The following is a 23116-nucleotide window of genomic DNA, read 5'->3' on the forward strand; positions in this document are numbered from 1 at the left end:
TTATCAGTCAAGTTACGAATCAGTTTGGGGGTGGTTTTGCTGTCCTGGGACTTAAATCCAGTGTTCCATATATCAAGCAAGTGCCCTAACTCTGAGTTCCCCTGAGAGCCCCTATTTTTGAATGATAAAATTTCAAGTAATTCCAGCATTTCCTGCTATTTTTTCTTTTTATGTTTTTCTATTAGTAGTAATCATAATGTCCAACTGTGGTAGCTATATCTTGTAAGAAGCCAGTAGAGAGAAAGTCAGATGGACCAATTCTTTATCTAATTCTGTCTCATATATGGGTCACATTTTGTTTGCTATTTGGAGTTAGTGATTTCAGAGTCTTATAATAAAGACACATTCCAATCAAGTGATTGCCCCATTGCTTTCAACAAAGTAATATTCTCAAATATGAGATACTAGAGGCAAAAAAGGTTTTATAAAATCCAGTCCTGTAGCTTGTAAGTTCAAAACATCTGTAATGTATCACCAGAAACCCCAAACCCAGGGAAAAATAAACCCATATAGTTTACTCTTATTCTTATAGCTTTAGATATTTCATGAACTTCCTTTGTAAGGACATTCACATTAGAAGTATGGAAAATTTCACATGAAACATGGATATACATTTTGTGACGGTTATAAGGACATCAATTCCAGGAAATGTTTGTGGTTATTCTGCTCGTTTTATACCACAGATATTTATGATTCCGGCACCTCCTCCTCCCCCACAGCAAGCAGCAGCAGTATTAGGTTCCAGTGCATACTTCACATGGACTCCTGCCATCAGATGGGAATATTACAATTCTAACTAAGTATTTCCCTCTTTGTATGAGCACACAAAGAGCCTCTGTGGCGCTCTCCCTTCAGAACTGGCATGTCCTCTGCTGCCCAAGAACATTGACATGGGTACTTCAGAGCCCATAACTTGGTGGACTGGAGCTGTATCCGCTGATTCATGCGGGGCCTAACACTTTTGAAGGGAGCCTTGTTCAGGCCGTTCATCTCTGCGTCATAACTTTCATTGGAGTTTCAACAAAGCAGGCAAATATTACAGTCCATTAAAATGGCTTATCTCGACCACATTAATAAAGAAGAAGCTAATTCAGATGACTGTTGTGATTAACATATAATTTTAGCCATTCAATATTATGTCACCGTGTGGCAAAAATCATCTCAAACTTTTGTGCTCCAATTATTTTTTTTATCATCCTAGCAATTTTTACCAAGTACTCTAGCCATGTGCTCTTTATTCAATGGCTGACTCCTTCTTTATCTGTACTTACATGGGATTTCACTATTATATAAAGAAACCATAACTACAGAAATAAAAACTTGAAATAAGTGCAGTGCCACAGTGTTCCACAATTATTTCTTCTATTCTACTGGATTTCTGAGGCCTCACCGTCTGAGCCTTTCATTATCTTTTCTAAAAAGTAAGTAACAAAGTACCGCAAACAAAAAATTCAAATAAGGTTTTTCCTTCTGTTCAAATTTAAAATGACTGAGATTTTTTTTTCACTATAATAAAATCACAGTTATGTTATGTCGTGGGGTCTCCAATGTCATTCACATGCTACCAGCAACTTCTTACTCTTTGAGAAGTTGGTACAGTAAACATTCTCAGGTTAGCATCTGATTTATTAGTAAATCCTATCTTTCCATTGTCAGGAAGATTGGGACAACTGCCAAGTCTATTATCTCCCTTATCCAGTTCTCTTTACTCTGGGCTACCAGAATTTTACTGAGTTTATCAATAATAATTTACCAGTGTTTTAAGAGAGAGAGCTAGATCGCTTGATGATCAGATATTCTGCCTTGTTTTAGCAACCAAATTGGTTCTGATTGTTGTGACATGATCTTATTTTTCTTTCCAAATCTCTTTACCTCACATTACATACCATGAGTGCCATTTTTCAGACACCATCTCACAGGTATTTCAGGATGTCATAGATGTCTAGGTGTTCCCACAAATAATGAATCTTTGCCCAATCTCCTTGTCCTTCTCCCAAGTGCTCTTGGAATAAGGATTATTTCCATTCTTAATGATATTGTCTGTGCTTGCATCAACACCAACCCTACTAACTAGTGAACTTCGATGATCTAGGCACATGCAGCCCAACTGAGTACTAGCTTTGTTGGTCCTCATTATTGTGGAAATCTTGTTCACAAGTGCAAGTTGCAGTGTTCCTTCCAATTTCTCATGTGTTTAGCTAGTCAAATAACAAATTCGCTTGCAGGACCTTTGTGTGGGTCCAGCAGTCATTGTAGATTTATATGCCAGATGTCTTAAAGAAACGGGACATGCAAGGGCAGGCAGGTTGCCATTCATAGTATAAATGCAGCTGACTTAATTGGTTCTTTGACAGTTTGGAGGAAGAATGTGAAATCTAAACAGCATGTGAGTCAGATTTTAATTTGTCTTTTCAAATAAATACATTCAATTTCATCACCTCAATCCTATGTTTCACAACTTTGGAGATGATTTTTGTATTCCTCAAGGAACTTGGATAGTGAACTGGAGACCTACAGTATGAAATACTGCCTAATACCATATCTCCAATAGCTCTCTGAAGTTTTATATGGCTGGAAGAGGTACTTGGCAGGAAATTAAATATATACATACTTATTTAGTTAGCTTACTCCTCATTAAGTTTATCAGAGGGTATTCTGGTCTATATGAAATTGTTAGAACAATACCTTTTGAAGTCATGGGGATACATGAAGATTTGTGGATGGTCATGATACAAGAATATCATTTTCTGTCTATAGGCAATGACTTGCTGCTCTGATAACAAGAGGAGCCTAGACATTTCCCTAGTAACAATGTTTAAGCAAATTAATTTCTCAATAAAAAATCCCTCTCAACAGTCCACCAGTAGACATTCATTTTTTATTCCTTTGGTTCCTGTCCTGAGAATCACATAATTACCCATAAAATTACCCAAAAATTTTTAAATAAGTAACAAGCAGGCCCCATTAAGTTTTAACTAAGTTGATAATTCTGTGGTTTCTGAGCAGAGACTAATTCTTCATAACACACAAAAAAACCTTAGTATGAGATACTAGTTTATTTGAGAACGTAATCTAGTTACAACTTTCATAAATAGTGCTAAAAAGTACTAAGGTCGTCTGATGCTGAATGTCTCATTTTCTGAAAACAATGAACTGAAGGAAAAAGTGGGGACAGGAAACCTTTAAAATTGAAAGAAACTGGGCTAAATATTTGGATGTTTCCATAAAATTTCAGAAATGTCAGTAGTTAAACTATTTACATTTTTACCATTTTGTAGTATGTTCAACCTAAGAAAAAAAATGGCTTATATTTAGTGCTCCATCTAGTGGTAGCTTTTAGAAACACTCCAAGCCTCCCTGGCTTCCTAGACTAACCCAGGATACTGGGACATTGCACTCTGCAACTTGAATTTCCTCTAAGCACTCAGCAGGTCCATGATTTCATGTGAGGAGTCCTGTTGTGTAGGATATGTTTTTTAAAAAAAAAAAACAAAAGTTATTGCCATCTCTTTTACATGAGTCTAAATAGTTTCCACTCAGAACATGTTTTAAAGAAATAAAAAATTGAAGATCATTAAAACAATAGTTTTAGACACTGAAATAACTTCTCTGTATAAACTAAGCTCTCTGGTCTTTGAACATATTTTTTGCATATCTGTATTACTATATAAGGTAGAAATTCCTGCTATTTCACATGGGACTTACAGAACTATTATTTGCATTTCTGGTACAGCTGGGACTTTCCAAAGACATGTTTTTATATATAGTTTAGCACTGACTGACTCCCCCAAATTTGCATTGAATGTACTCCTTAGCATTGTTTAATTGTATATTTCTAGATAGCTTATGTTTTGTACTTAAGGCTTACCAAAAAGTATGCGCAAATGTGGCTCACACTAATAGATATCTGTTTTCCCCGTCACTTTAACTTCAATTTTAAAAGGGTGGTTTTCTTTCGTTGGTTACCTTGAGTCATGTCCTGTGTGGTGCACAGTTAGCTCCTGTGTGGTACCCAGTTACTCAAACAAAACCTTTGAGGACATAAAGACTCAACTACTTAAAAGAGCCACTAAGATGAAAAACCAGAACCTTCGTTTGGAGTATGGCTTTCTTCATAAAGCTCGTTCCACCACTTAAAATCCTGCCTGTCAATATTAGCCTTCCTCCTCTCTATTTTGGTAGAGGGGCTATACTTAGAAACTTAAATGAGAGAAGTTTGGTCAGATTTTGCCTAATACTTCAGGAAGTGAGTGCTTCTCTGAGGAGAACAAAGCAGGGAGGGAGGAAAGGACCACTGAAGAGGAGGCATGTGTGTGCCTGTTTATTTCCAGTATCAATCTTGCCAAGGATTCGAATCACTTAGTGTTTCACATTCCCAAACTACCATTTTTAGCCACAAACAAAAAAGTGTATTTTCTTATTAACTAAAACCAACTTCATATGGAAAACTCACTTTATCATCTTTAGGTACCAGAAATCTATAGAATTAAAAACTAGCTTGCAAGTATTACAATGGTCATAGCCAAGTGATGACTTAGTAGCAATGAAAATATCTATGAGTAAACTAATCAATAACTCCTTCTAAGCAGTTGTAAGAGTAATTTTAGCATCAAACTTATCCCCAAACACCCTGTGCCCGTGTGTTTAAACGTATGTGAAGTGATGTGATTGTGAATTTGCATTGTTTGTTCCAAGTGTAAAAAATAATTAAATTTTAATCCTATTTCCAATGTGCAGACGGAATAATGTATAGAATATCTGTTGTGATTCACAATGACCTTAATCACCCGGAAGTAAAAGTACAGAGCAAGGTAGCAGAGTGGGTAAGTGAACTGATTTCCTTGATTCTGGCTTTAAAACTTCAGCTTCTTTATTGATGGTAAAGATAATGAATGAAACTGAAGATTCTATAATGGCACAAGTGATGCTCATTATAAATATATGAACAGGGTGCTAGAGAAGAGGACCAGTGGCTAACAGTGTGTGGTTGCTCTTGAAGACCATCCAGCTTCAGTTCCCAGCATCCACATCTGGTGCCTCACAACTACCTGCAATTCCAGCTCCAGGGGAGCTGCCCACTTTTGGTCTTCTTGGGAACTATACTTGAATGTGCTTACCCCCCATATAGACACATTTACATACACATAATTAGAAATAAAATTAAAAAGTATATGACTAGATAGAAACAAGGCTTTCTGTTTATGTTCATGAAGAGAGATAGTCTCCTTGGATTGGAACAGGAATTATGTGCTCAGTGATGAGACAGGAAGAAAACTGTGGAGAAGGGATGCCTTTTTGAAAACCATTTTCTTTCCACACTCCTCTTTTTTATTGCTCTTATGGGCAGAATGATTAATAAATATGAAATTATTTCTTTGCATTCTCTAGCCATGGCTGGTGTTACTAATCACGGAATGAGCACTAACTGGTGGGCTTGCATTAGATAGGGTGCAATTTGACATTTGCATCTTGCAATTTTCCTCCCAACATCATTGTCATCAGAAGCTAAAATTCATTAGCTCCTTTTCATTTGAGAGGCATGTTCCCAAAGTGGATGTTTGAAAACATCACACCCCAACACCCGTTACAAGGATCATCTAACCTGAAAACTCAAAATCTCACAGATCTCTTGAGTATTTGAGTTAAGGATGATAAACTAAGAAGTCCATGCAAATATTCCAGATCTGGGAAAATAATCAGAAATCTGAAAGACTTTGGCTCTAAGTACCAAACTTAGATAAAGCATCCACATCCTAAGAACACAGAAAATAGTTGTCATTATTTTTCCAATGTTTTTTTTAAAATTTGCATTGCATTTTAGTAATGTTTACATCAAAACTAAAGATGTGTACGAAATATGACCAAATAAGCCTTGGAAGAGACTTAAAGGTAACAGGATTTCTTGTGGTTACACCATAGAAATTTGCTGTTCATATTCTGACCCATACCATCACTTTTAACCACTTTGGCATCATCCCAATATCATGGGGCTTTATCAAAGATGTATTTTCCTACTTAAACTTTTTCTTATCACTGATGTTCTTATGAGATGGCAATTACCACAAAACATGTTCAATTGCATCTCAGTAATTAATGTAACCAAAGGAAAGTGTTTATCAAGGGGTTGGTAGGCTGTTAGCTAGAGATGAAATGACAGTGTTTATTGGGGTTTGGTAGACTGTTAGCTAGAGAGGAAATGACAGTGTTTCACACCACAGCAGCTTGAGTTCCAGTGTGAGATCTGCTGGTGATTAACAGATGGTTATGAAAAAGCTACTTCATCTCTCCAGACTCTATTTCTTCATAAACAAGAGTGCGGAGTTTGTGTGGGAATGTAGTGTCTTATTCAGTGACTAATGTACGGATGAAAAGACATGGCATTCATTACTTCCTTGGCTTCTCTGGCCCAACAACCAACCCTTCCTTTATCTTTCACCCTTGTGGTTCTGCAGCATTTTCCCAGGGTCTTTTCTTTCCCAGTGACAGCTCATGTTTTGGAAAGGGGACAACCTTGACTCAGAAAAGAATGTTTTTAAGCTTTACTGCAACTCACCCTTTTCCATCGTGTCTTCCAGCTCAATTCAACCCTCCAGAACTGGAACTACACTGTTTATGTGGTTAATATAAGGTAAATGCATTGATTATCTGAGAAATAGAAATATTTAATTTACTGTTTCTTCTCAGACTCTATCTGAGCACCTGTGTGCTTCATAACTGAACCAATATAATATGTGTTCTAATGTAACAAAATTACAAGAAGGTAATCATAGTCAGAAATTGTTTGGCTTTCCTTAGAAGATCACAGTAAGGATGCTTTGGGTATGTCACCATGATGTGGGATTCCCCTCTGTATGTTATGGAATATGTTTTATTACCATATTGGTTAATAAACAACCTACTTTGGCCTATGGAAGGGCAAAATATAGGTAGTTTGGAAAACTAAACTGAATGCAGGGAGAAAGAAGGTAGAGTCAAACAGATGTCATGTAGCCGCCCAAGAAGCAAGATATGAAGTAACAAGCCACAAGCCTCATGGTAAATTATAAAATAATAGAGATGTATTAATTTAAGATGTAAGAGCTATCTAGGAATATACCTGAGCCATTGGCCAAACTATGGTAATAAATATAGTTTTTGTGTGATTATTTGGGTCTGGGTGTCCAGAAAATGAACGCACAGTCTCTGTTTACATCACCACATTTAGAGACCACTTTCTCTACAAAATAAAATATCAACAGTCTTATTGCAACCTTTTTTCAAAATTAGCTTTTATTACTTTTTCTACTTAAAATTTTTACTAAATAATGCCCACACAGGCTCCTGCGATCATGCTTTTATAATTTCATCCTTAAATATCAGAGATGTAAAGGTCCAGGAAAGACATCAAGTTATCGTAAGTCCAGGAGGTAGCTCACTTAACAAACACAATCAGGTTCCTTTTCAGAATGTCTTAGGGTTTGTGGTCTACTAAAATGCACTGTGGATCTTCACGAGAGCACAGATGCAGTTACCCAGCTCTGCAGACTGGGAACCGCAGAACACAGACTTGGGAAGACAGTCTTAGAATATCCATTCTGATGGCTTTTTTCACCTTTCCCAGTTTTGCTGTAGAGGACTGGACATAATGGATGAGAAACTGATCATGGTTACTTGTGTCTGTCTATGACTGGACACAATGAATGGGATTGATAGTTGACACGTATATCTGTCTTTGACTGGATGCACTGGGTGAGCTTCATAACAAACACATGTCTGTCTTTACAGTATTCATCAAAACACAGGCGAGGACAGGATTAAAGTCAAGAGAGACACCCTGGATGATGACAAAAGGTAACACAGAGGAGACCTGGAAAGTGTAGTGTTTTTTCTCCTGCTCATTGCTTTGGCTGTCTGGGGAAAAAAAGTGAAATGATGGTCAGAGAAAGACTTTTGAGTTGCCTAGGATGTTCACATTATTTCTTCAGCATGAATGCAAATCATCTTTTTCTCATATCTGAAACAGAAAGAGAGTAAGTGGGGTTGAAATGTAAATCTAAGGAAAGTCCTAGAGAAGCAGAGCACTTGAGAGGGGTGGGTGAGCAGGGCTAGATTTCTATGTCTTCAAAATCCATCATCCCTTATTCAAAATTCCAAAAAGACCTTCAAAGGGAAGAGTTTAGAGCAAGGGGGAAATCTCAGTGGAGTATTGATAGCACGTGCCTAGGGTTGCTAGGTCCTGGGTTCTAGCCACATACCTGCCTTCCACCCAGGCCCATTGTGAGAAAGGTCATAATTATATGTTATAGCATATAAAAATATAAAGAATATGAACCAGATATTTTTAGTATATACAATCATACTTATTTTTAAAAGTCTCCATTTTTAAATTAATATCAGGATCATGACTTAACACATAGGTGATTAATGGCTATGCCCAGCGTGCACAACCAGCTGGCATATAAGGATCAGATTTTCAAAATGCTGCAGAATGAAAACCCATTAAGTCCTGGAGTGAAAAACAAATACTTGTCTTGGGATTGTATGTTGTATCTCTATAAAATTGTAACAAATCAAGGCTGATAGTTTAGAAACCTTGCGAGGCTTTAATTTACTGACTTGGTATTATGAAAATGTAGCCACTGAGCAATGAAATGGTCCATTGAGCAAAGGTGCTTGCTGCCAAGCCTGTTGACCTGAGTTTGATCCCCAGTACCCACATGGTGGAAGAGAAAGCTGAGTGGGACAGCTTGTCTTCTGACTTCCACAGGTGCTCTATGGAACACACAACACAACACATGCACACCACATACAAACATACACACCATACATACACACACACACACAACACACACACACGCACAAGCACACTCCAAAATATAATTAAAGATTTATTTTTTTATAAAACGGAAAGCACAGCCATGATGCATTGCTACTATGAGAAGATACACATAAAATTGGATTTGAGAGTTGACCAGAGATCTTTATTAATTTCCCTTTCTTTTTAATACTGGAAATATAGAAAACAAATGTCTGGAACTATCAACTTGTCATTTCTACATAAATTCAATAAAGGGGATCACACTGTCTGATTAGGGGAGGTTTTTATTCTGGCATCATTCATTTTCCTTTAAGATCTGAAAAGAGAGTAACTTATTTTAGGATAGCAAGTGACAAGGCTTTTCTCCTCTTCCTAGGAAAATGTCCCTTTCCCACATCTACTACTACATTATGTTGGGACTGCAATAATGGATCCAGCGGTGGCTAGGATCCTCTGCGGGTACTTTACATAGCATTTGGGACAAGAGTAGCTTGAAGTGAGAAAAGTTGTGCCCGTGGGAATTGAGCATCCATCCCATCAGCTTCCTCAAGAGGTTATTCTATCACTGATGGCACTAAAATCAGCCACAGTTGGCATATGCCAGCCACTCAGAACTCTTGTTTGAAAGACATTTAAATAAATAAAATCTCCGTTACCTGGTCTGTCAAACCAGTGAAAAATGTCACCAAAAAATATAGGGAGAATGAACCAATCTAGCTCGTGGGAAAATCCACTTTCTTCATTTTCCTTTGTTATAAATTCTCAGCATTGTCCTTTTTTTATAGCTTCACTCTCTTTTGAAAAACCTATTCTGTCTACTCTTATGTTTACTGACAAGGTTTTGTAGCCTCTCTTGTAGTTTTCCCTCACACCACAATCTATTAGTTTCTCATTCATTCCCCCCCCCCCCCCCGAACTCTCCGTTTCAATTCAGACTTGCAGCTTAAGCAGCTGATAATGCTGCTATGTTTCACTGCCTAAACAGGCAGGGAACCTGAAACCACAGAGGGACTGACTTAAACAAATGATGAACAGCCGACGGCCACAAGGGATAGACCTTGGCCACGGTGGAACCATAGAGTAGTTTCTGTTTTCAGATGGGAAAGAAAAATAACAACGATAAGGCTTGTGAAAATGCAGACTCTTTCTTGAATGGTTAAGTCTGTGTATTAAACATACCCCCAATACATTATGCTGACGCTGTCCTGGGCACGGCTAGGGATGCTCAGGAACCATGGTGGCGCTGCTTTTCTCCCAATGGTCACTGAATCAGAGGACATCTCATCGTATGCCGTTTAGAAAATGGTCCCAAGGGTTCACCGTGCACCGCATGTTGGCATCTATACTTGCCTCATCTGAAAATGTGGCTGATGTATGAGTGTTAAGCAGCGGATCACTTTAGAGGTAAAATGTTCCCAGAGTCAGAGAGGAGAAGAGTACTTTGTCCTTGAGTTGACTGACCGGCTAAATAGGCAAAATCCAGCTACGTCACCTAACCTTAAGTAAAAAATATTTAACCTATTCTTTGTTTTTTATTACCAGAAATGTGCTGTGTCTGTATTTACTTCTATTCTTACTGACTAAATTTTATCAATAGAGTGTGCTGTCCTCTAGACTTTGAGGGCACATGCCTGCTCTTTTGCACGTGACGATCAACCCATCTGGATAATAGCGTGATGTCTGCTGTACTCTTCACTTCTCCTCAAAATAAAGAGGAAATACACATGCAGCATGCTCACATAAAGAAGCAAAGAAAAAAATCTCCTTTACCTGACAAAATGACAGAATGTACCTCTGCCTCAGTACAGAATTGCCTTTAGATTTTACTATTGACAAGAGCTGCAAGCATGGCTTAGCTGTATGTTTTGACAGTGGTCTTAAAATATACATCTATGCTTCCCATAAAGAAATTTTCAGGGTTACACTTTCTAAAACCATTTTACTATCCAAACTGGGTATACTCTAAGTATTTATTTTACATATTTTCACCATATTAAGTACTTGGAAAAACTCCATCTGCGAGACATGCACCACATTTGTAAACAATGACACATACCAGTTTCAAGAGTCCAATATGCAATTCAACCATTTTCTTTGACATTTTAAGTTTTGCCTATAAGTAAATAAAATAGAATTAACTATATTATGTTCCCCTGTTGGTGGATGTTAAAAGTATTATTATATGGCATATGAACTGTAGATACTACTTAAATATTTTTGAAAAAGTGGGGTGTTATGAAAAAATTCTAAAGAATTATGTTGTAGATAATCTATTCCAGATGAGACAGACTGAACATTATAATCTGTACAACAGAGAAAGAAAGGCCAAGATTTCTTAGTTTGTCTTTTTGGCCTTAATCGCTCCTGGCATCCAGGTTCTGTTTCTCCTAGGCAAAAACAAACAGTCAAAAAGCAACCCTAGGAACAATAGTTCTCTCTGACGTCTTTTCTAGGGTGGTGCTGTGGGCTCTTCTAGTCTACAATGCTACCAATAATCCCAACCTGGATGAAGCAAAGATAGAAGAGAAGATTAAATCCAACAATGCATCACTAGATGAAGGCCTGAGGCTCCATGAAGTCAATGTGAATAAGCTGGGTACGTGAGTTCAGTATGTGTGATTTACACATTCAGAGTTAAGCATGCAACAGCCCAAACAGTCTTGTTTGTTACTTGTCTGTGATGGAATTTTAGTGATGGAATTAGTTATATCAGAGATTGTTAAAAAAAATATGTAACATTGCGTAAAAGTCAGCTCAACATCTCTAAATCTAAGGGAGTGAAGGAGGCAGGCAGTTTGTATTTATCCTTTCTCATCCCCAAAGGAGCAAAGTACTGGAATAACCTTGACCATCATTGGCTTCCACTTACAAGATTAAAAAATGCATATATGCATTTACAAGAACTCTCATGAAATAAATTATGAGAGAAGTTCTTTATTATAAAGCCTCTCTTTTTATTGTATTCTTTGCCCATTAATGATGTCATTACCTTCACAGCATTAAACCAGGGATCTTGAAGTTAGAATTAGTTCTCAGCAACACACCTTCCATGTCCTAAGCTTTCAGGAGTCGTATGGCACAAGTTGCACTTTCCCAAGCTCCCATGCTCTTTCATAGCTAGGTGGTGTGCACACCCTCTACTATACCTGCCCACTCACCTTCACCTTTGATGATAGCCACACAGCCACCTCTTCTTTAAGGTCTTTTCTGACATCATCATGCACAATACACATCACCATTGTTGAGCCTCTACTTCGCGTTGCTCAGAGACCTTGTGATTCACATACCTTGGAAGACTATCGTCTTTCATTGAACTTATTTGCATTCCTATGTGAGTCTTCTTTAAGTATTTTGATCTTTAGCATGAGATGGCATCTTATTTTTTTTAATGCTTAGCCCCCAGCACTCGAATACTTGTTGAATGAATGCATGAATCTTTTTTTTTTAATTTCCGCCTCCCTTTTCCCTCCCCCTCCCCCCACTCCTCTCCACCTCCCTCTCCAGTCCAAAGAGCAGTCAGGGTTCCCTGCCCATGGGAAATCCAAGGTCCTCCCCCCTCAATCCAGGTCTAGGAAGGTGAGCATCCAAACAGGCTAGGCTCCCACAAAGCCAGTACATGCAGTAGGATCAAAACCCAGTGCCATTGTCCTTGGCTTCTCATCAGCCCTCATTGTCCGCCATGTCCAGAAAGACCGGTTTTATCCCATGCTTTTTCAGTCCCAGTCCAGCTGGCCTTGGTGAGCTCCCGTTAGATCAGCCCTACCCTCTCAGTGGGTGGGTGCACCCCTCGCAGTCCTGACTTCCTTGCTCATGTTCTGCTTCCTTCTGCTCCTCATTTGGACCTTGGGAGCTCAGTCCAGTGCTTCAATGTGGGTCTCTGAATCTTAATGGAGGTATTTGAAGCACGGTTAATAAAAACTCAGAGAGAGAAACTGGGGTTTAACCTGAAGATCTGAAAATCAAAGCATTGGGTCACTGACTCTTACCTTGACCTCATGACCAGGGGCCTGTTTTGCTCTCAGATCTTCAGGCAAGCTTTATTAAAATACAACTGAAATGCCACTACAGGTATCTTTTATAAGCAAATGTCTAAAACTACATACAAATAAAAGTATTTGCTCTGGTGCTTTTTGTATAAAGTTAGAGTCTGACTAGAGACTTCGGTAGGCATTGGGTCAAAAGATTTTCCTGCTTTCCCTCCGATACATTAAGGAAGCTGAAGTGGGAATGTAGGTGCTCTTCACCACCCCCCCCCCAGAGCATGCAAAGAAACAAGACCACATCCAAGTGTGATGAACCCCCACATCTGTGAGTGCCTGCTCAACTCTGTCTACTGTGTCAACATGCAGAGCTAGAGAGACCCTCAGAGCGGTGGATAAGCATTGAGAAGCCACAGTAGTGCTGATTCCTACTAAATAATATCTGGGGCTTTGCAAAAGTATTCACTTTCTCACAAGCAGGGCTTCTACAAAGGGGAGCAAGAGCTCTCCTTTTATACACAGGCAATCTCTACAAAGAAGCAGTGACAAATGGCAGTCAAGATCTCTCTCACCATACAACCCTGAGGGACCAATCCAATCTGCCGACAGGCTGGACAATCTTAGGACAGCGATCTGTGCATACATGGATATTTAATTTATACCAGTTATTTGCTGATTTGTATGTTGTGTCTCTAGAAGCGACTGTGAAGAAAGGGTTGTGGCACTTGAAAACAAAAGCTTAGAATCTCCCAGATTCAAAGGGTAGACTGGAAAAGTCATTTGAATTTTCACTCGGGACCTACAGGTCCTGACAAGGACCACATCTTTCAGTGCTTTCGCTGCTCTTTCACACTCAGAAAGTTTTAGTGTAGGTGTTGCTGTGGCTTTGATGTTTTCAAATGATAAAGTTTGAATCGTTTTTGCCATTGCAATCAATTAGCTGGACTGTTTTCACTCGAAAAGTGGAGCGGTTTGAGGGCAAGAGCAGAAGGCAAGACAGCTAAGGCTGGCTGGGGGAACTTCCTTGCTTCCCTTTTCTAGTAAGCTTTAGAGACTGTACACTATGAGAACAGCTAGGCTGGGCGGTGATGGCACATGTCTTTAATCCCAAAACTCAGAAGGCAGAAGCAGGTAGATCTCTGTGAGTTTGAAGCCAGTCTGGTCTACAAGAGCTAGTTCTAGGACAGGCTCCAAAGCTACAGAGAAACTTTGTGTTGGGGAAAAAAAAAACAGCTAGAAAATACTCCATAAAATGTGCTTACAACTCAGCAATGAAGCTATTCATTTATGGGCCCCCTCCCCTGTTTTAAACATATTTTGAAAATTTCAGGTCTTTTCTCAGTTCCCATGATGTTTGCTCTCCGAATAAAACTCATACCTTAATGGTTTACGTGAAAGATCATATATATTTCATTATTACATTTCATCCTTTTATTATAAGACGGGTTTGTAAGATGTAATAATTTTTATCTGAAACATGTTTACTTTTCATAATTTTTAAAAATTCTAAATATAAAACACTGGTATTTGAGTAGTATATGTAATAGTTACTGAATTCCCAGGGCTGTCATTGGTTTTCATCCTATACCTTTAACTTCAGAAAATTAAGGACTTGTCTATTTCTGACTCTTACTTTCTCCTAGGTACGTGTAGTGCCGAGGAGGATCCAGAGGGCTTTAGCTGGCCAGCCATCTCTTTACGCTCTTCCTTTCAACAACCATGCCCGAACAAGCCGGGCTCTTACATAACACGGACATGGTAATCTTTTTCATTGACTTGCAAGCTACATGTCCAAGCTTTCTCTGTCTGTCAAAGCAGAACTCATTCACGAGCTGATTTAAGAAGTTGGGAAGCAGTCACACACTCATAGGTGGATAGAGATGAGGAAAGAACAACCCACATGGCTGTTTTCAACTGAGCTGTGAGCTAATTGAGCTCTCTCCAAGAATGAGGAAGTTGGAAACCAAACTGTGGCCCCAGAGCAGAGGAAACTGTGGCCACTGTGGTCTCAGAACAGGCACCTGACCCCCAGAACTTCTTACTCATGTGGGGAAGAGAATTGGCAAAGGGAGAATAAGGCCAGAACCAGGTTGGGCAGCCTGCTGACATAGACTGTCAAGACACAGGATTTCCCTACACATCTAATAAGCCTTCGCTAGACAGTTGGAGGGTCCGCCAAGGCTCCCTGCATGTCTAGTTCTCCACCCTCTGCCTTGGGCCCAGCTAGTTCTTTTGGAAGGAATTCAGGAACAGAAAGTGCCTAAGTGTGCATCCTCCGCATCAAGGGCTGTCGTTGACACTTGGTGGGGAGGCAAGACAAGTGCTGGGAGATTTATGGACTCAAGTTTGAAATGTGGCCCTACCTCTTCCTGGCTCAAGTTCTTGGGAAAATTCCTTGGCTTCTCTAAAATGCATTTCCCTTTTCAAAAACGTGGATTGAAATCTGCTTTCCAGAGTTATGTGAAATTGGAATGTGAGTTTTCCAGTAAAGTACTTAAAGCAGCACTTGACAGTGTACGCGAGGTCAGGACGCAGGATGTAGGCAGGGCTTCCCTTCAAGAGTGCAAGTCCTGACTGATTTTTCAATGAGGATTTTTATCCTCCTTTTTAGTATTCTTTTAAAAGGGAATCTAGCTGGATAGCGAGGCAAATCCCGAAACTTATGAATTGCTTTTGTTGATTGTAATTTCATTGGTGCCATGTACTTAAATGTTATTTTGTTGTCTGGGAATTATCACAGCCTTTCTAATGCCACATCAACCTTCTGGAGCCCTGTTGACGCCTCCAATTGCTCAAGTGAGTGCCATTTGTCTTCCGTTTCCCAAAACAAAGTGAAATGACCTCATGACCATCATCATCATTGACGTTTACATTCTCTGCAGGCATGATGTTCTGCTATGTGATATTACTATAATTTTAAAACTCAGGCAAATGAATCTTTCACATATTTTAGGCAGAAAGTATACTTTTCTGCATTCTAAATTTCAGTCATAGTCATAAACTAGGGAAACAAAAATGATAAGAAAATTATGCAGAGGATTAAAAGTAGTGCGCAAGTTGCTACTTCTTTCAATGTTTTTCATAGTTCGCATTATTATATCAATGCTTTTCATATTTCAGCATTATTATATCAATGCTCTTCATCAAGGAACACTAAACCCTCTGAATCATATTCAAGAAATCTGTATCCTATTTAAGAAATCTGTCACAATGTATAAAGAAACGTTGCCTTATAAATATGGGGGTGGGGTACGCATGGGAATCCCACTTCTTGTTTATATAGAGAATTCACACTGCCTCTTCCCAGAAATGTCTAAAACACCCAGACAAACTTTGTGTTATTTCTTTCCCTCCTTTTAGGACAACCAAATCAAAAGGCCAAGGCTATTTTAGATTTAACTGGTGATGGGCAGAACCTATCCTCAGCCAATATTAGCAACATTGTAGAGGAGGTCAAAAGGATAGTGAGCGAAGAAGAAAATATTGATATAACGCTCGGCTCCACCCTAATGAATATATTTTCTAATATCCTAAGCAGTTCGGATAGTGATTTGCTTGAGTCGTCTTCTGAGTAAGTATAACTAAGAGTTAAGCTTTATTCATGTGTCGTGAGATCATTGCTCCCTCTCTGAACGCTTTGTGCCCAGACTCCATGATTCACAACTCGAGAAGGTGCATGGGTATTTCCCAAGGTCATTTACAAAGTAAACTTTAAAGTTCCCTAATTATTTCAGAAGCATAGTTTACAAAGCTATTAGGGTTTTCATCCGGCCGCATATAAAATAACTCGGCCACTTGCGAATTGACACAATGTTCTGCACATTGTCACAGCTATGTGAGCTTCTCAAATAAACATGTCCAGCTGGGTGTGAATGCACATGCTTTTAATCCCAGCACTCAGAGGCAGAGGCAGGCAGAACTCTGAGACAACAAAGAACTCTGAGGTCTACAAAGCAAGTACCAGGATAGCCAGGGCACTGTGTACAGAGAAATTCTGTCTTGAAAAATAAAACAAAACAAAACAAAAATGCCTAGGGTAGGTAGGAGAACATTACTTTATATTTTATTTTCCACTTGATAGTAGGGTCTTTAATTTCTTCTATTTCCTTTTTTGATTTTTAAAAATTAAATCATACTTTTTCATTTTTTATTGTATTTATTGAGCTATATATTTTTTTCCACTTCCCTCATTCCTTTCTTTAAATAATATTTCTTTGATAAAATATGTTTGTTAAACACATTCTCTAGATTATTTTATCTCTAGCACATTAACTGCAAATAACTTTTGAAGCGTAAATATAATTAATCTTAGCAATTAAAACCAGGAGTCAGGGATCAGGGTACAAACCTGAAGTATCAGAGAAGCAAGGAAGCAGCCACCAATTGCTTCCTACCTCTGCAGCTTCTCAGTCCAGAAGGGCTGAGATCTTGTCTCTGCCCCACCTTATCATATCCTGTCTCCTCTCTGTACAGACCTCCCGACCTCTCTGGTTAACTAGTTGCTAGGTCCGCCCTTTGACTCCAAGCAAACTTTATTTGTTAGAACACAAACCAAATACCACACAGCAACTTTTACAGTGTCTTCTGGCTTCTCAAACAATGTCAGTGGCAAACAAAACTTCTGATGACTTAGTTACTGATTTTGCTTAAGATGTGTTTCTGAGGATGCATCAGTTACTTTGATTCTATGTTCCAGCTGAGAGTCCTGGGGTTTGAGGGTGGTGTTATATCCTATATGCTAAGATCAGAGGACTTAAAGATAATTTGCATTAGTATTTTGTCATCGGGCAAGTACCTAAAGCACAGTGTAATTTAACAATGATGCCATTTTCATTTCTTTAGAGCTTTAAAAACAATTGATGAGCTAGCCTTCAAAATAGACCTGAATAGCACACCACACGTGAATATTGCAACACAGAATTTGGCTCTTGGAGTATCATCCCTGATGCCAGGGACGGATGCACCTTCAAATTTTAGCATTGGTCTTCCAAGCAATAATGAATCCTATTTCCAGGTAACAAACCCATGTTTGTTTTCATTTTGCCTAATTAAAGACACAGAGAACAGTCTTACTGGTTCTTTAATATTAGATTCCTCAAGGAAGTCTTAATCCCAGTAATGGTAGACAGATTTGAACACTGTCTAATATGACATCAGCAGGCACAGAAAAAGCAGAAGTACAGAGGTCCATATGATGGATGGTGCCTTCTAAAAAAGAAGAGGTAGAGCGAAATGTTAGCACGTGGGTAGAGATCACCATATTGGAAGATAAGTCTTACTAAAGAACTTTGGGTTAGAAGAGATGAGGGAGAAGCTGTCTCCTTGCCACTGCTTGTAAAAATGAACTTTAGTGCCGCAGACAAGATGTGCTAAGAGCAATTCTGGGCCTTGCCTTCAGAGCCTCTAAGATGATGTTCTGTGTAGGGTCCTGACATGTCCAGCTTAATCAAGGGCTCAGTTGTTACTGACACTGCTGATCTATGGATCATGTGGTGCAGATCCACAAATACAGAGACTTGGCAGTGGCAGGTGACAGACAAGGCTGAACAAGTCATCTGGGACTCTACTAACCGTCTGGGATATGTTAAAGTCACAGTTCATCCGGTAATTTGCAAGTTTCTACTGTTTCAGGCATTGTTAGCAAGCAGAGCAAACGCAATAAATGCAGCACCATCCCTGACCTGGGTGGGGGCATTAAGGATATTTTTATATTTAAATAGTGCAAGCTCCATTAGTCCCTCGCTCATACTAAGTCCAGGAAGAATTTATGGCCCGAGTTATAGTTTCAAGAAAAGTAGTATATTACAGTATTCATGGTACTGGCTCTTTTTCAGTCTGTAGCCCATAAAGCAATGAGCAGGGTGGTCAATCAAGGCTGAGAGATGCTGTATATTCCTCCATTCAAAGTGTGTCACTCTGCTTGTCTCATTTCAAATGAAGGCTACAATGTCAAAGCAAAACCAAAACAACTAAAAAAACAAAAAACAAAACAACTATCACCCCTTTGCAGAGGTAACTAACCATTGCTGTTAAAAAAGTTAGTCTATGCCCATAATCATTGCTTTATGGTGTGTGAGATGAACAGAGAAAAGATCAAAATTGGACGCCTTCATATCCCACCCTCATAGATGAAGATATTCATTTGTCTCTAGAATTGCCAATGTGCTTTATGATCAAGGTATTCTTGTGTAAACCCCCAATGTGATCTCTGCCTAGTGGCAAGGGATTATCCAGGAATTCCAGATGTTGGCAGAGGTCAAGGGCAGCCCTGGTTCTGGCTGAGGTGGCCCTTTCAGACGTCTCATCTAACACAGTCTGACCATTGCCTTCATGATGACTTTTCCACCGGTGCCTTTGTGTGTGGCAGATGGACTTTGAGAACGGACAAACAGATTCATTGGCATCTGTGATTTTACCTCTGAACTTGCTGGAGAATTTAAGTCAAGAAGATTCCATATTAGTCAGAAGAGCACAGTTTACTTTCTTCAACAAAACTGGACTTTTCCAGGTGAGAACCTATTAATTTTTTTTCCAGTTTCTAATGAAGTTATCTGTGCTCAAAGGTTAAAATGTTCAGATTCTTTTGAATTACACCAGCAGGTACAGAAAAATGAATCTGCTATGTTTTCAAAGATTAAAAAAAATGTAAATGTTCAAATATTTTATTTCAATTAATGTCCCTTTTAACAGTGTTTACTTACTTGGGTTTTAAAAACAAATTGTCAGGCTAAGATTTGTGTTATATAATGTGGAATTGAGTTAGTTATGACACCACTATTTATTATTTGTTAATCCTTTTGTTCTCCAGCTCCCCTCCCCCGCCCAGGTCTCTAGAGTTAAAGCATTCGTGCACCAAAGGAAAGGATTTTTTTTTAACTCAGCAGGAAGCACCTTTTACATAATGAGCGGCATTCTTGGCTTTAATCATTTTTCCCATTAGTATTTCAAATGACCTTTGGCATTCTCATATCCGCAGAGTAGAGTGGCATTGTGCTGAGCACATATTATCATTTTTATTGGCATCAGCTCAGATGCTACATGATCTACTGCCAGAAAGCGCGAGTCACCCTTGGTGGCCTTGAAGAGGACAGCCCCCTTGAGAGCATTTTGCTGGACCCTTTCCTCAGAAGAAGAGTTACCAGTTAAATTCAAGACAGCAGTGTTTGTCTAGCTGTGTGCCCTATGCAGGAGAACATTTTGAGTCTCAGACCCATTGGAGTTTTTCATATATGGTCACCCTATAAATCACTCAGTTATGGAAGAAAATTACTGGAGCTGTTGCCACACTACTGTAATCCCAGCACTTGGGAGACAGGCGAAAAGAGGAGAGGGAGAGAGATAAAAAGACATAGAGATATAGAAAGATAGGTAGATAGATAGATAGATAGATAGATAGATAGATAGATAGATAGATGAACAGGGGATGATTATGGTGAACTGTAATTTCAAAACTTAAAAAACATAATCTACAAATGTTTTAGGATCAGCCTTTGTAAAATATCCACGTATAATACAAATGGAATTTAGACTTTTGTACAAGCTTTGAGTTAGGGACCAGTTTGACTTCTCCATGCTTGATGAGATAGGTGTTGTCTTCAGCAATAGGGCCTTGCCCAGAGTTTCTGGAGAGCAACCAATAGGCTTGACGATAGCCTGTGATGTTTGGAGTTTCCATGGGGCCACTTTGGCTAATGACTCAGTTCATGGCACTGGAAGTTTTTACTCAGTGGCATAAAATGTATAATTGGTGTTTGGTCTTCCCTATTATTTTGTGATTCCATTCATATTTGTATGTATTTTGAGTGTTTATGTTAGTACAATTTTTTGATTTTTAAAAGTAAATTTACAGAAAAGTAAAAAAATAAAATTAAAGGTAAAGACTCTGTTGTATTCTCCCCATATTTTAGAAAAGATAGGAGCATTTTCAATAAGCAATGGTTATCTCCAATGCAAGTCAAATGTGTTGCTAGTAACTAACATACAAATTAGTCAAAAACTATATTTTAGAATTATATTTGAAATGTAAAAGATTTTTATAATAATTTTAGCACAACTGATGTATAAGTTGTGATATAGAGCAACTCATAGTTTAACAAGAAACCCGGCAGCAAGAGAAGTCTAGAGAACTTGTTAGAAAGGCAGGCTAGTGCTCCATGTCATTGGCAAGCACAGATTTGGGGACCCCTCTAGCCACCTGATTTCTGTGCAAAATCTGCATCTGTTGTCAAGTCCACAAGAACAGAAGGCAGGAGTTCTGGGTGGGACTTCAAGCCAATAGAATTACATTGGTAATACCAGGTATAAGCTGGTAAACATGTCAGGCTGTTGGCATAGGTGTGAATGATGAATTGCTTCTTAATTTTTATATTGTAAATAACTTTACCTGTTTTCTAGAGTCAGGAAATGATCTAATTGTTTCACAGCTTTTTATGAGTTTGTGCGATTTACGAGTTCGTATTGTTTCAGTTGTCAATTGGCCGACATCAATCCCAGTGATGGAGAATGGTGTGTGAACATTCCCTTATAACACTAGTTCATGCTGTCCCTGCAATGTATTTATTATAATAAGGGAAATAGCATAGACCCTTCAGGAAAGCCAGCGAATGGAAGTTATAAACAGGATGTTCTAGAGTTGAAGATCTTAAGTGTAAAAGTTGCTGACAGGTTGCTTATTTTGGAGCGCAAAAGTGTGTACTTATGACTAATGCACGCGATTTGTTCATGTCTTTCAAAAGGATGTTGGATCTCAAAGAAAAATCCTAGTGAGTTATGTGATGGCGTGCAGCATTGGAAACATTACTATCCAGAATCTGAAAGATCCAGTTCAAATCAAAATCAAACACACCAGAACTCAGGTAAGAAGATGCCACAGATAGTAGTAGTTGGAGAGTGCACACTGTCTCAGAGAACTGTACAAAATGAAGAGCAACCAACACACTTTATGAGGGGGCAACATCTATCCTCTAGAAGGGAGATGTACTGATCAGGCTAGGGACAGTACTCAGTATTCAGTCAATATCATGATTGACAGCAGCAACCAGTGGGTTGGCCTTACCTGGTACCCAAGAATCAGAAGAGAATGGAAGTGACCAACAGGGATACTGCTCTTAAGACGGGGCTTGATCATCTTCAAATACAGGGATGCAGGCACAAGTTTTGATCGGGAATTGTGATTGTCTCTTTGTGATTTTAAAGTCAGAGATAACGAGCTGGGAAAGCTCACAGGGCAACAATGCACAGACTTGCTCTTTGGGAGATGTGCAGTGGCTTAAGATATGCCAAGTGTTAGCGCTCTTACCTTAGGGCCCTCTCTACCATCCAGTTATGTGCTGCAAGGAGTCGGGAGTTCATACTGTCCCCTGCAGCTCACAAACAAGCTTTCCCACTTCTGTAGAGCTTCCAGGTGATGGTCTCTTAATAGTCAGGCAGGAAGTGCTTAATAGTCAGGCAAGAAGTGAGCAGGCTGATAAGGGCTGAGGACTGGAGTTGAAACATTAAAGATTCACCACAATCATGATGAACCTTCAGAGACCTCCTTGCTCATCTTTGACTGTAAAGGAGAACTTTGGTTTATGACTCCTGGTGAACACAATTAGTAGAACTTACCATTTTTGAAATTGAAATGTAGTTCAATTGTATTTTTGTCAACAGATATACCATCCATCTCTACTAGTTATTTTAATCTTTCCCAATTGAAACTCTGTCCCAATTAATATCAATTTCCTGTTCTTACCTTCCAGAAATCTCTGGCAACCTCTTTTCACACCACTCTCCTGCAGTACTAATTTTATTCTGACAGAAAACCGGACAGTAATTGTCCTTCAGAAATGACTTACATTTTTTAGCGTAAAGCCCCAAGAATCCATCTGTGTTGTAGCAAATGCCTAGCATGCCTGACCTAAAGACTGGTTGATATTCCATGATGGGAATGTAACAGATTTTCTTTATTCATCTATCGATGCTCATTTGGGTTGCTTCTATTTTATGACTATTTTTTGTAAATTACGTAATCTGGCTTTGGGCATACAACTGTCTCTGGAAGCCCTGATTTCAGGCACACAGGAAGGTTTTGAAGACGTTATGAACGTTAAGTTATAAAAATCTTTCCTAGGCAGAAAGATTGATAGGAGATTCAGTGTTTTGAGTGGAACAGAGAGTGAGTTCCCTGCAGAAAAGTGAGTGTAAGTCTTCCTAGGGTCCTAGTAGAGTTTCATGTGACGTCTCCAGGAGAGAAGGTCCATTCAGGCTGGGGTGGTGCTGGCACATCTGGTTGGTCGGTAACTTTGTGAAGCCCGTGATATTCTAGTTCTTTCATTGCATTTCAGTTGTGGCTTTTCAA

The 23116-nt window shown here is 39.0% G+C and overlaps 1 protein-coding gene across 1 annotated transcript in view; it reads left to right on the plus strand.

The window, feature by feature from the left end:
- The window catches only part of Adgrg6 (adhesion G protein-coupled receptor G6), a 131513-nt gene that overhangs the window by 82516 nt on the left and 25881 nt on the right, over nt 1-23116 (plus strand). Inside the window, exons 7-16 of the mRNA XM_041680134.1 lie at nt 4738-4823; nt 6576-6628; nt 7765-7830; nt 11251-11393; nt 14421-14535; nt 15518-15573; nt 16138-16348; nt 17620-17791; nt 19145-19285; nt 21513-21632. Coding sequence (XP_041536068.1) covers nt 4738-4823; nt 6576-6628; nt 7765-7830; nt 11251-11393; nt 14421-14535; nt 15518-15573; nt 16138-16348; nt 17620-17791; nt 19145-19285; nt 21513-21632 — 1163 coding nt within the window. The remainder of the gene's footprint in view (nt 1-4737; nt 4824-6575; nt 6629-7764; nt 7831-11250; nt 11394-14420; nt 14536-15517; nt 15574-16137; nt 16349-17619; nt 17792-19144; nt 19286-21512; nt 21633-23116) is intronic.

Source organism: Microtus oregoni, unplaced genomic scaffold, assembly GCF_018167655.1.
Source record: "Microtus oregoni isolate MIOR12 unplaced genomic scaffold, Mior012 000033F_ref0000390, whole genome shotgun sequence".
NCBI classification, from domain to species: Eukaryota; Metazoa; Chordata; class Mammalia; order Rodentia; family Cricetidae; genus Microtus; species Microtus oregoni.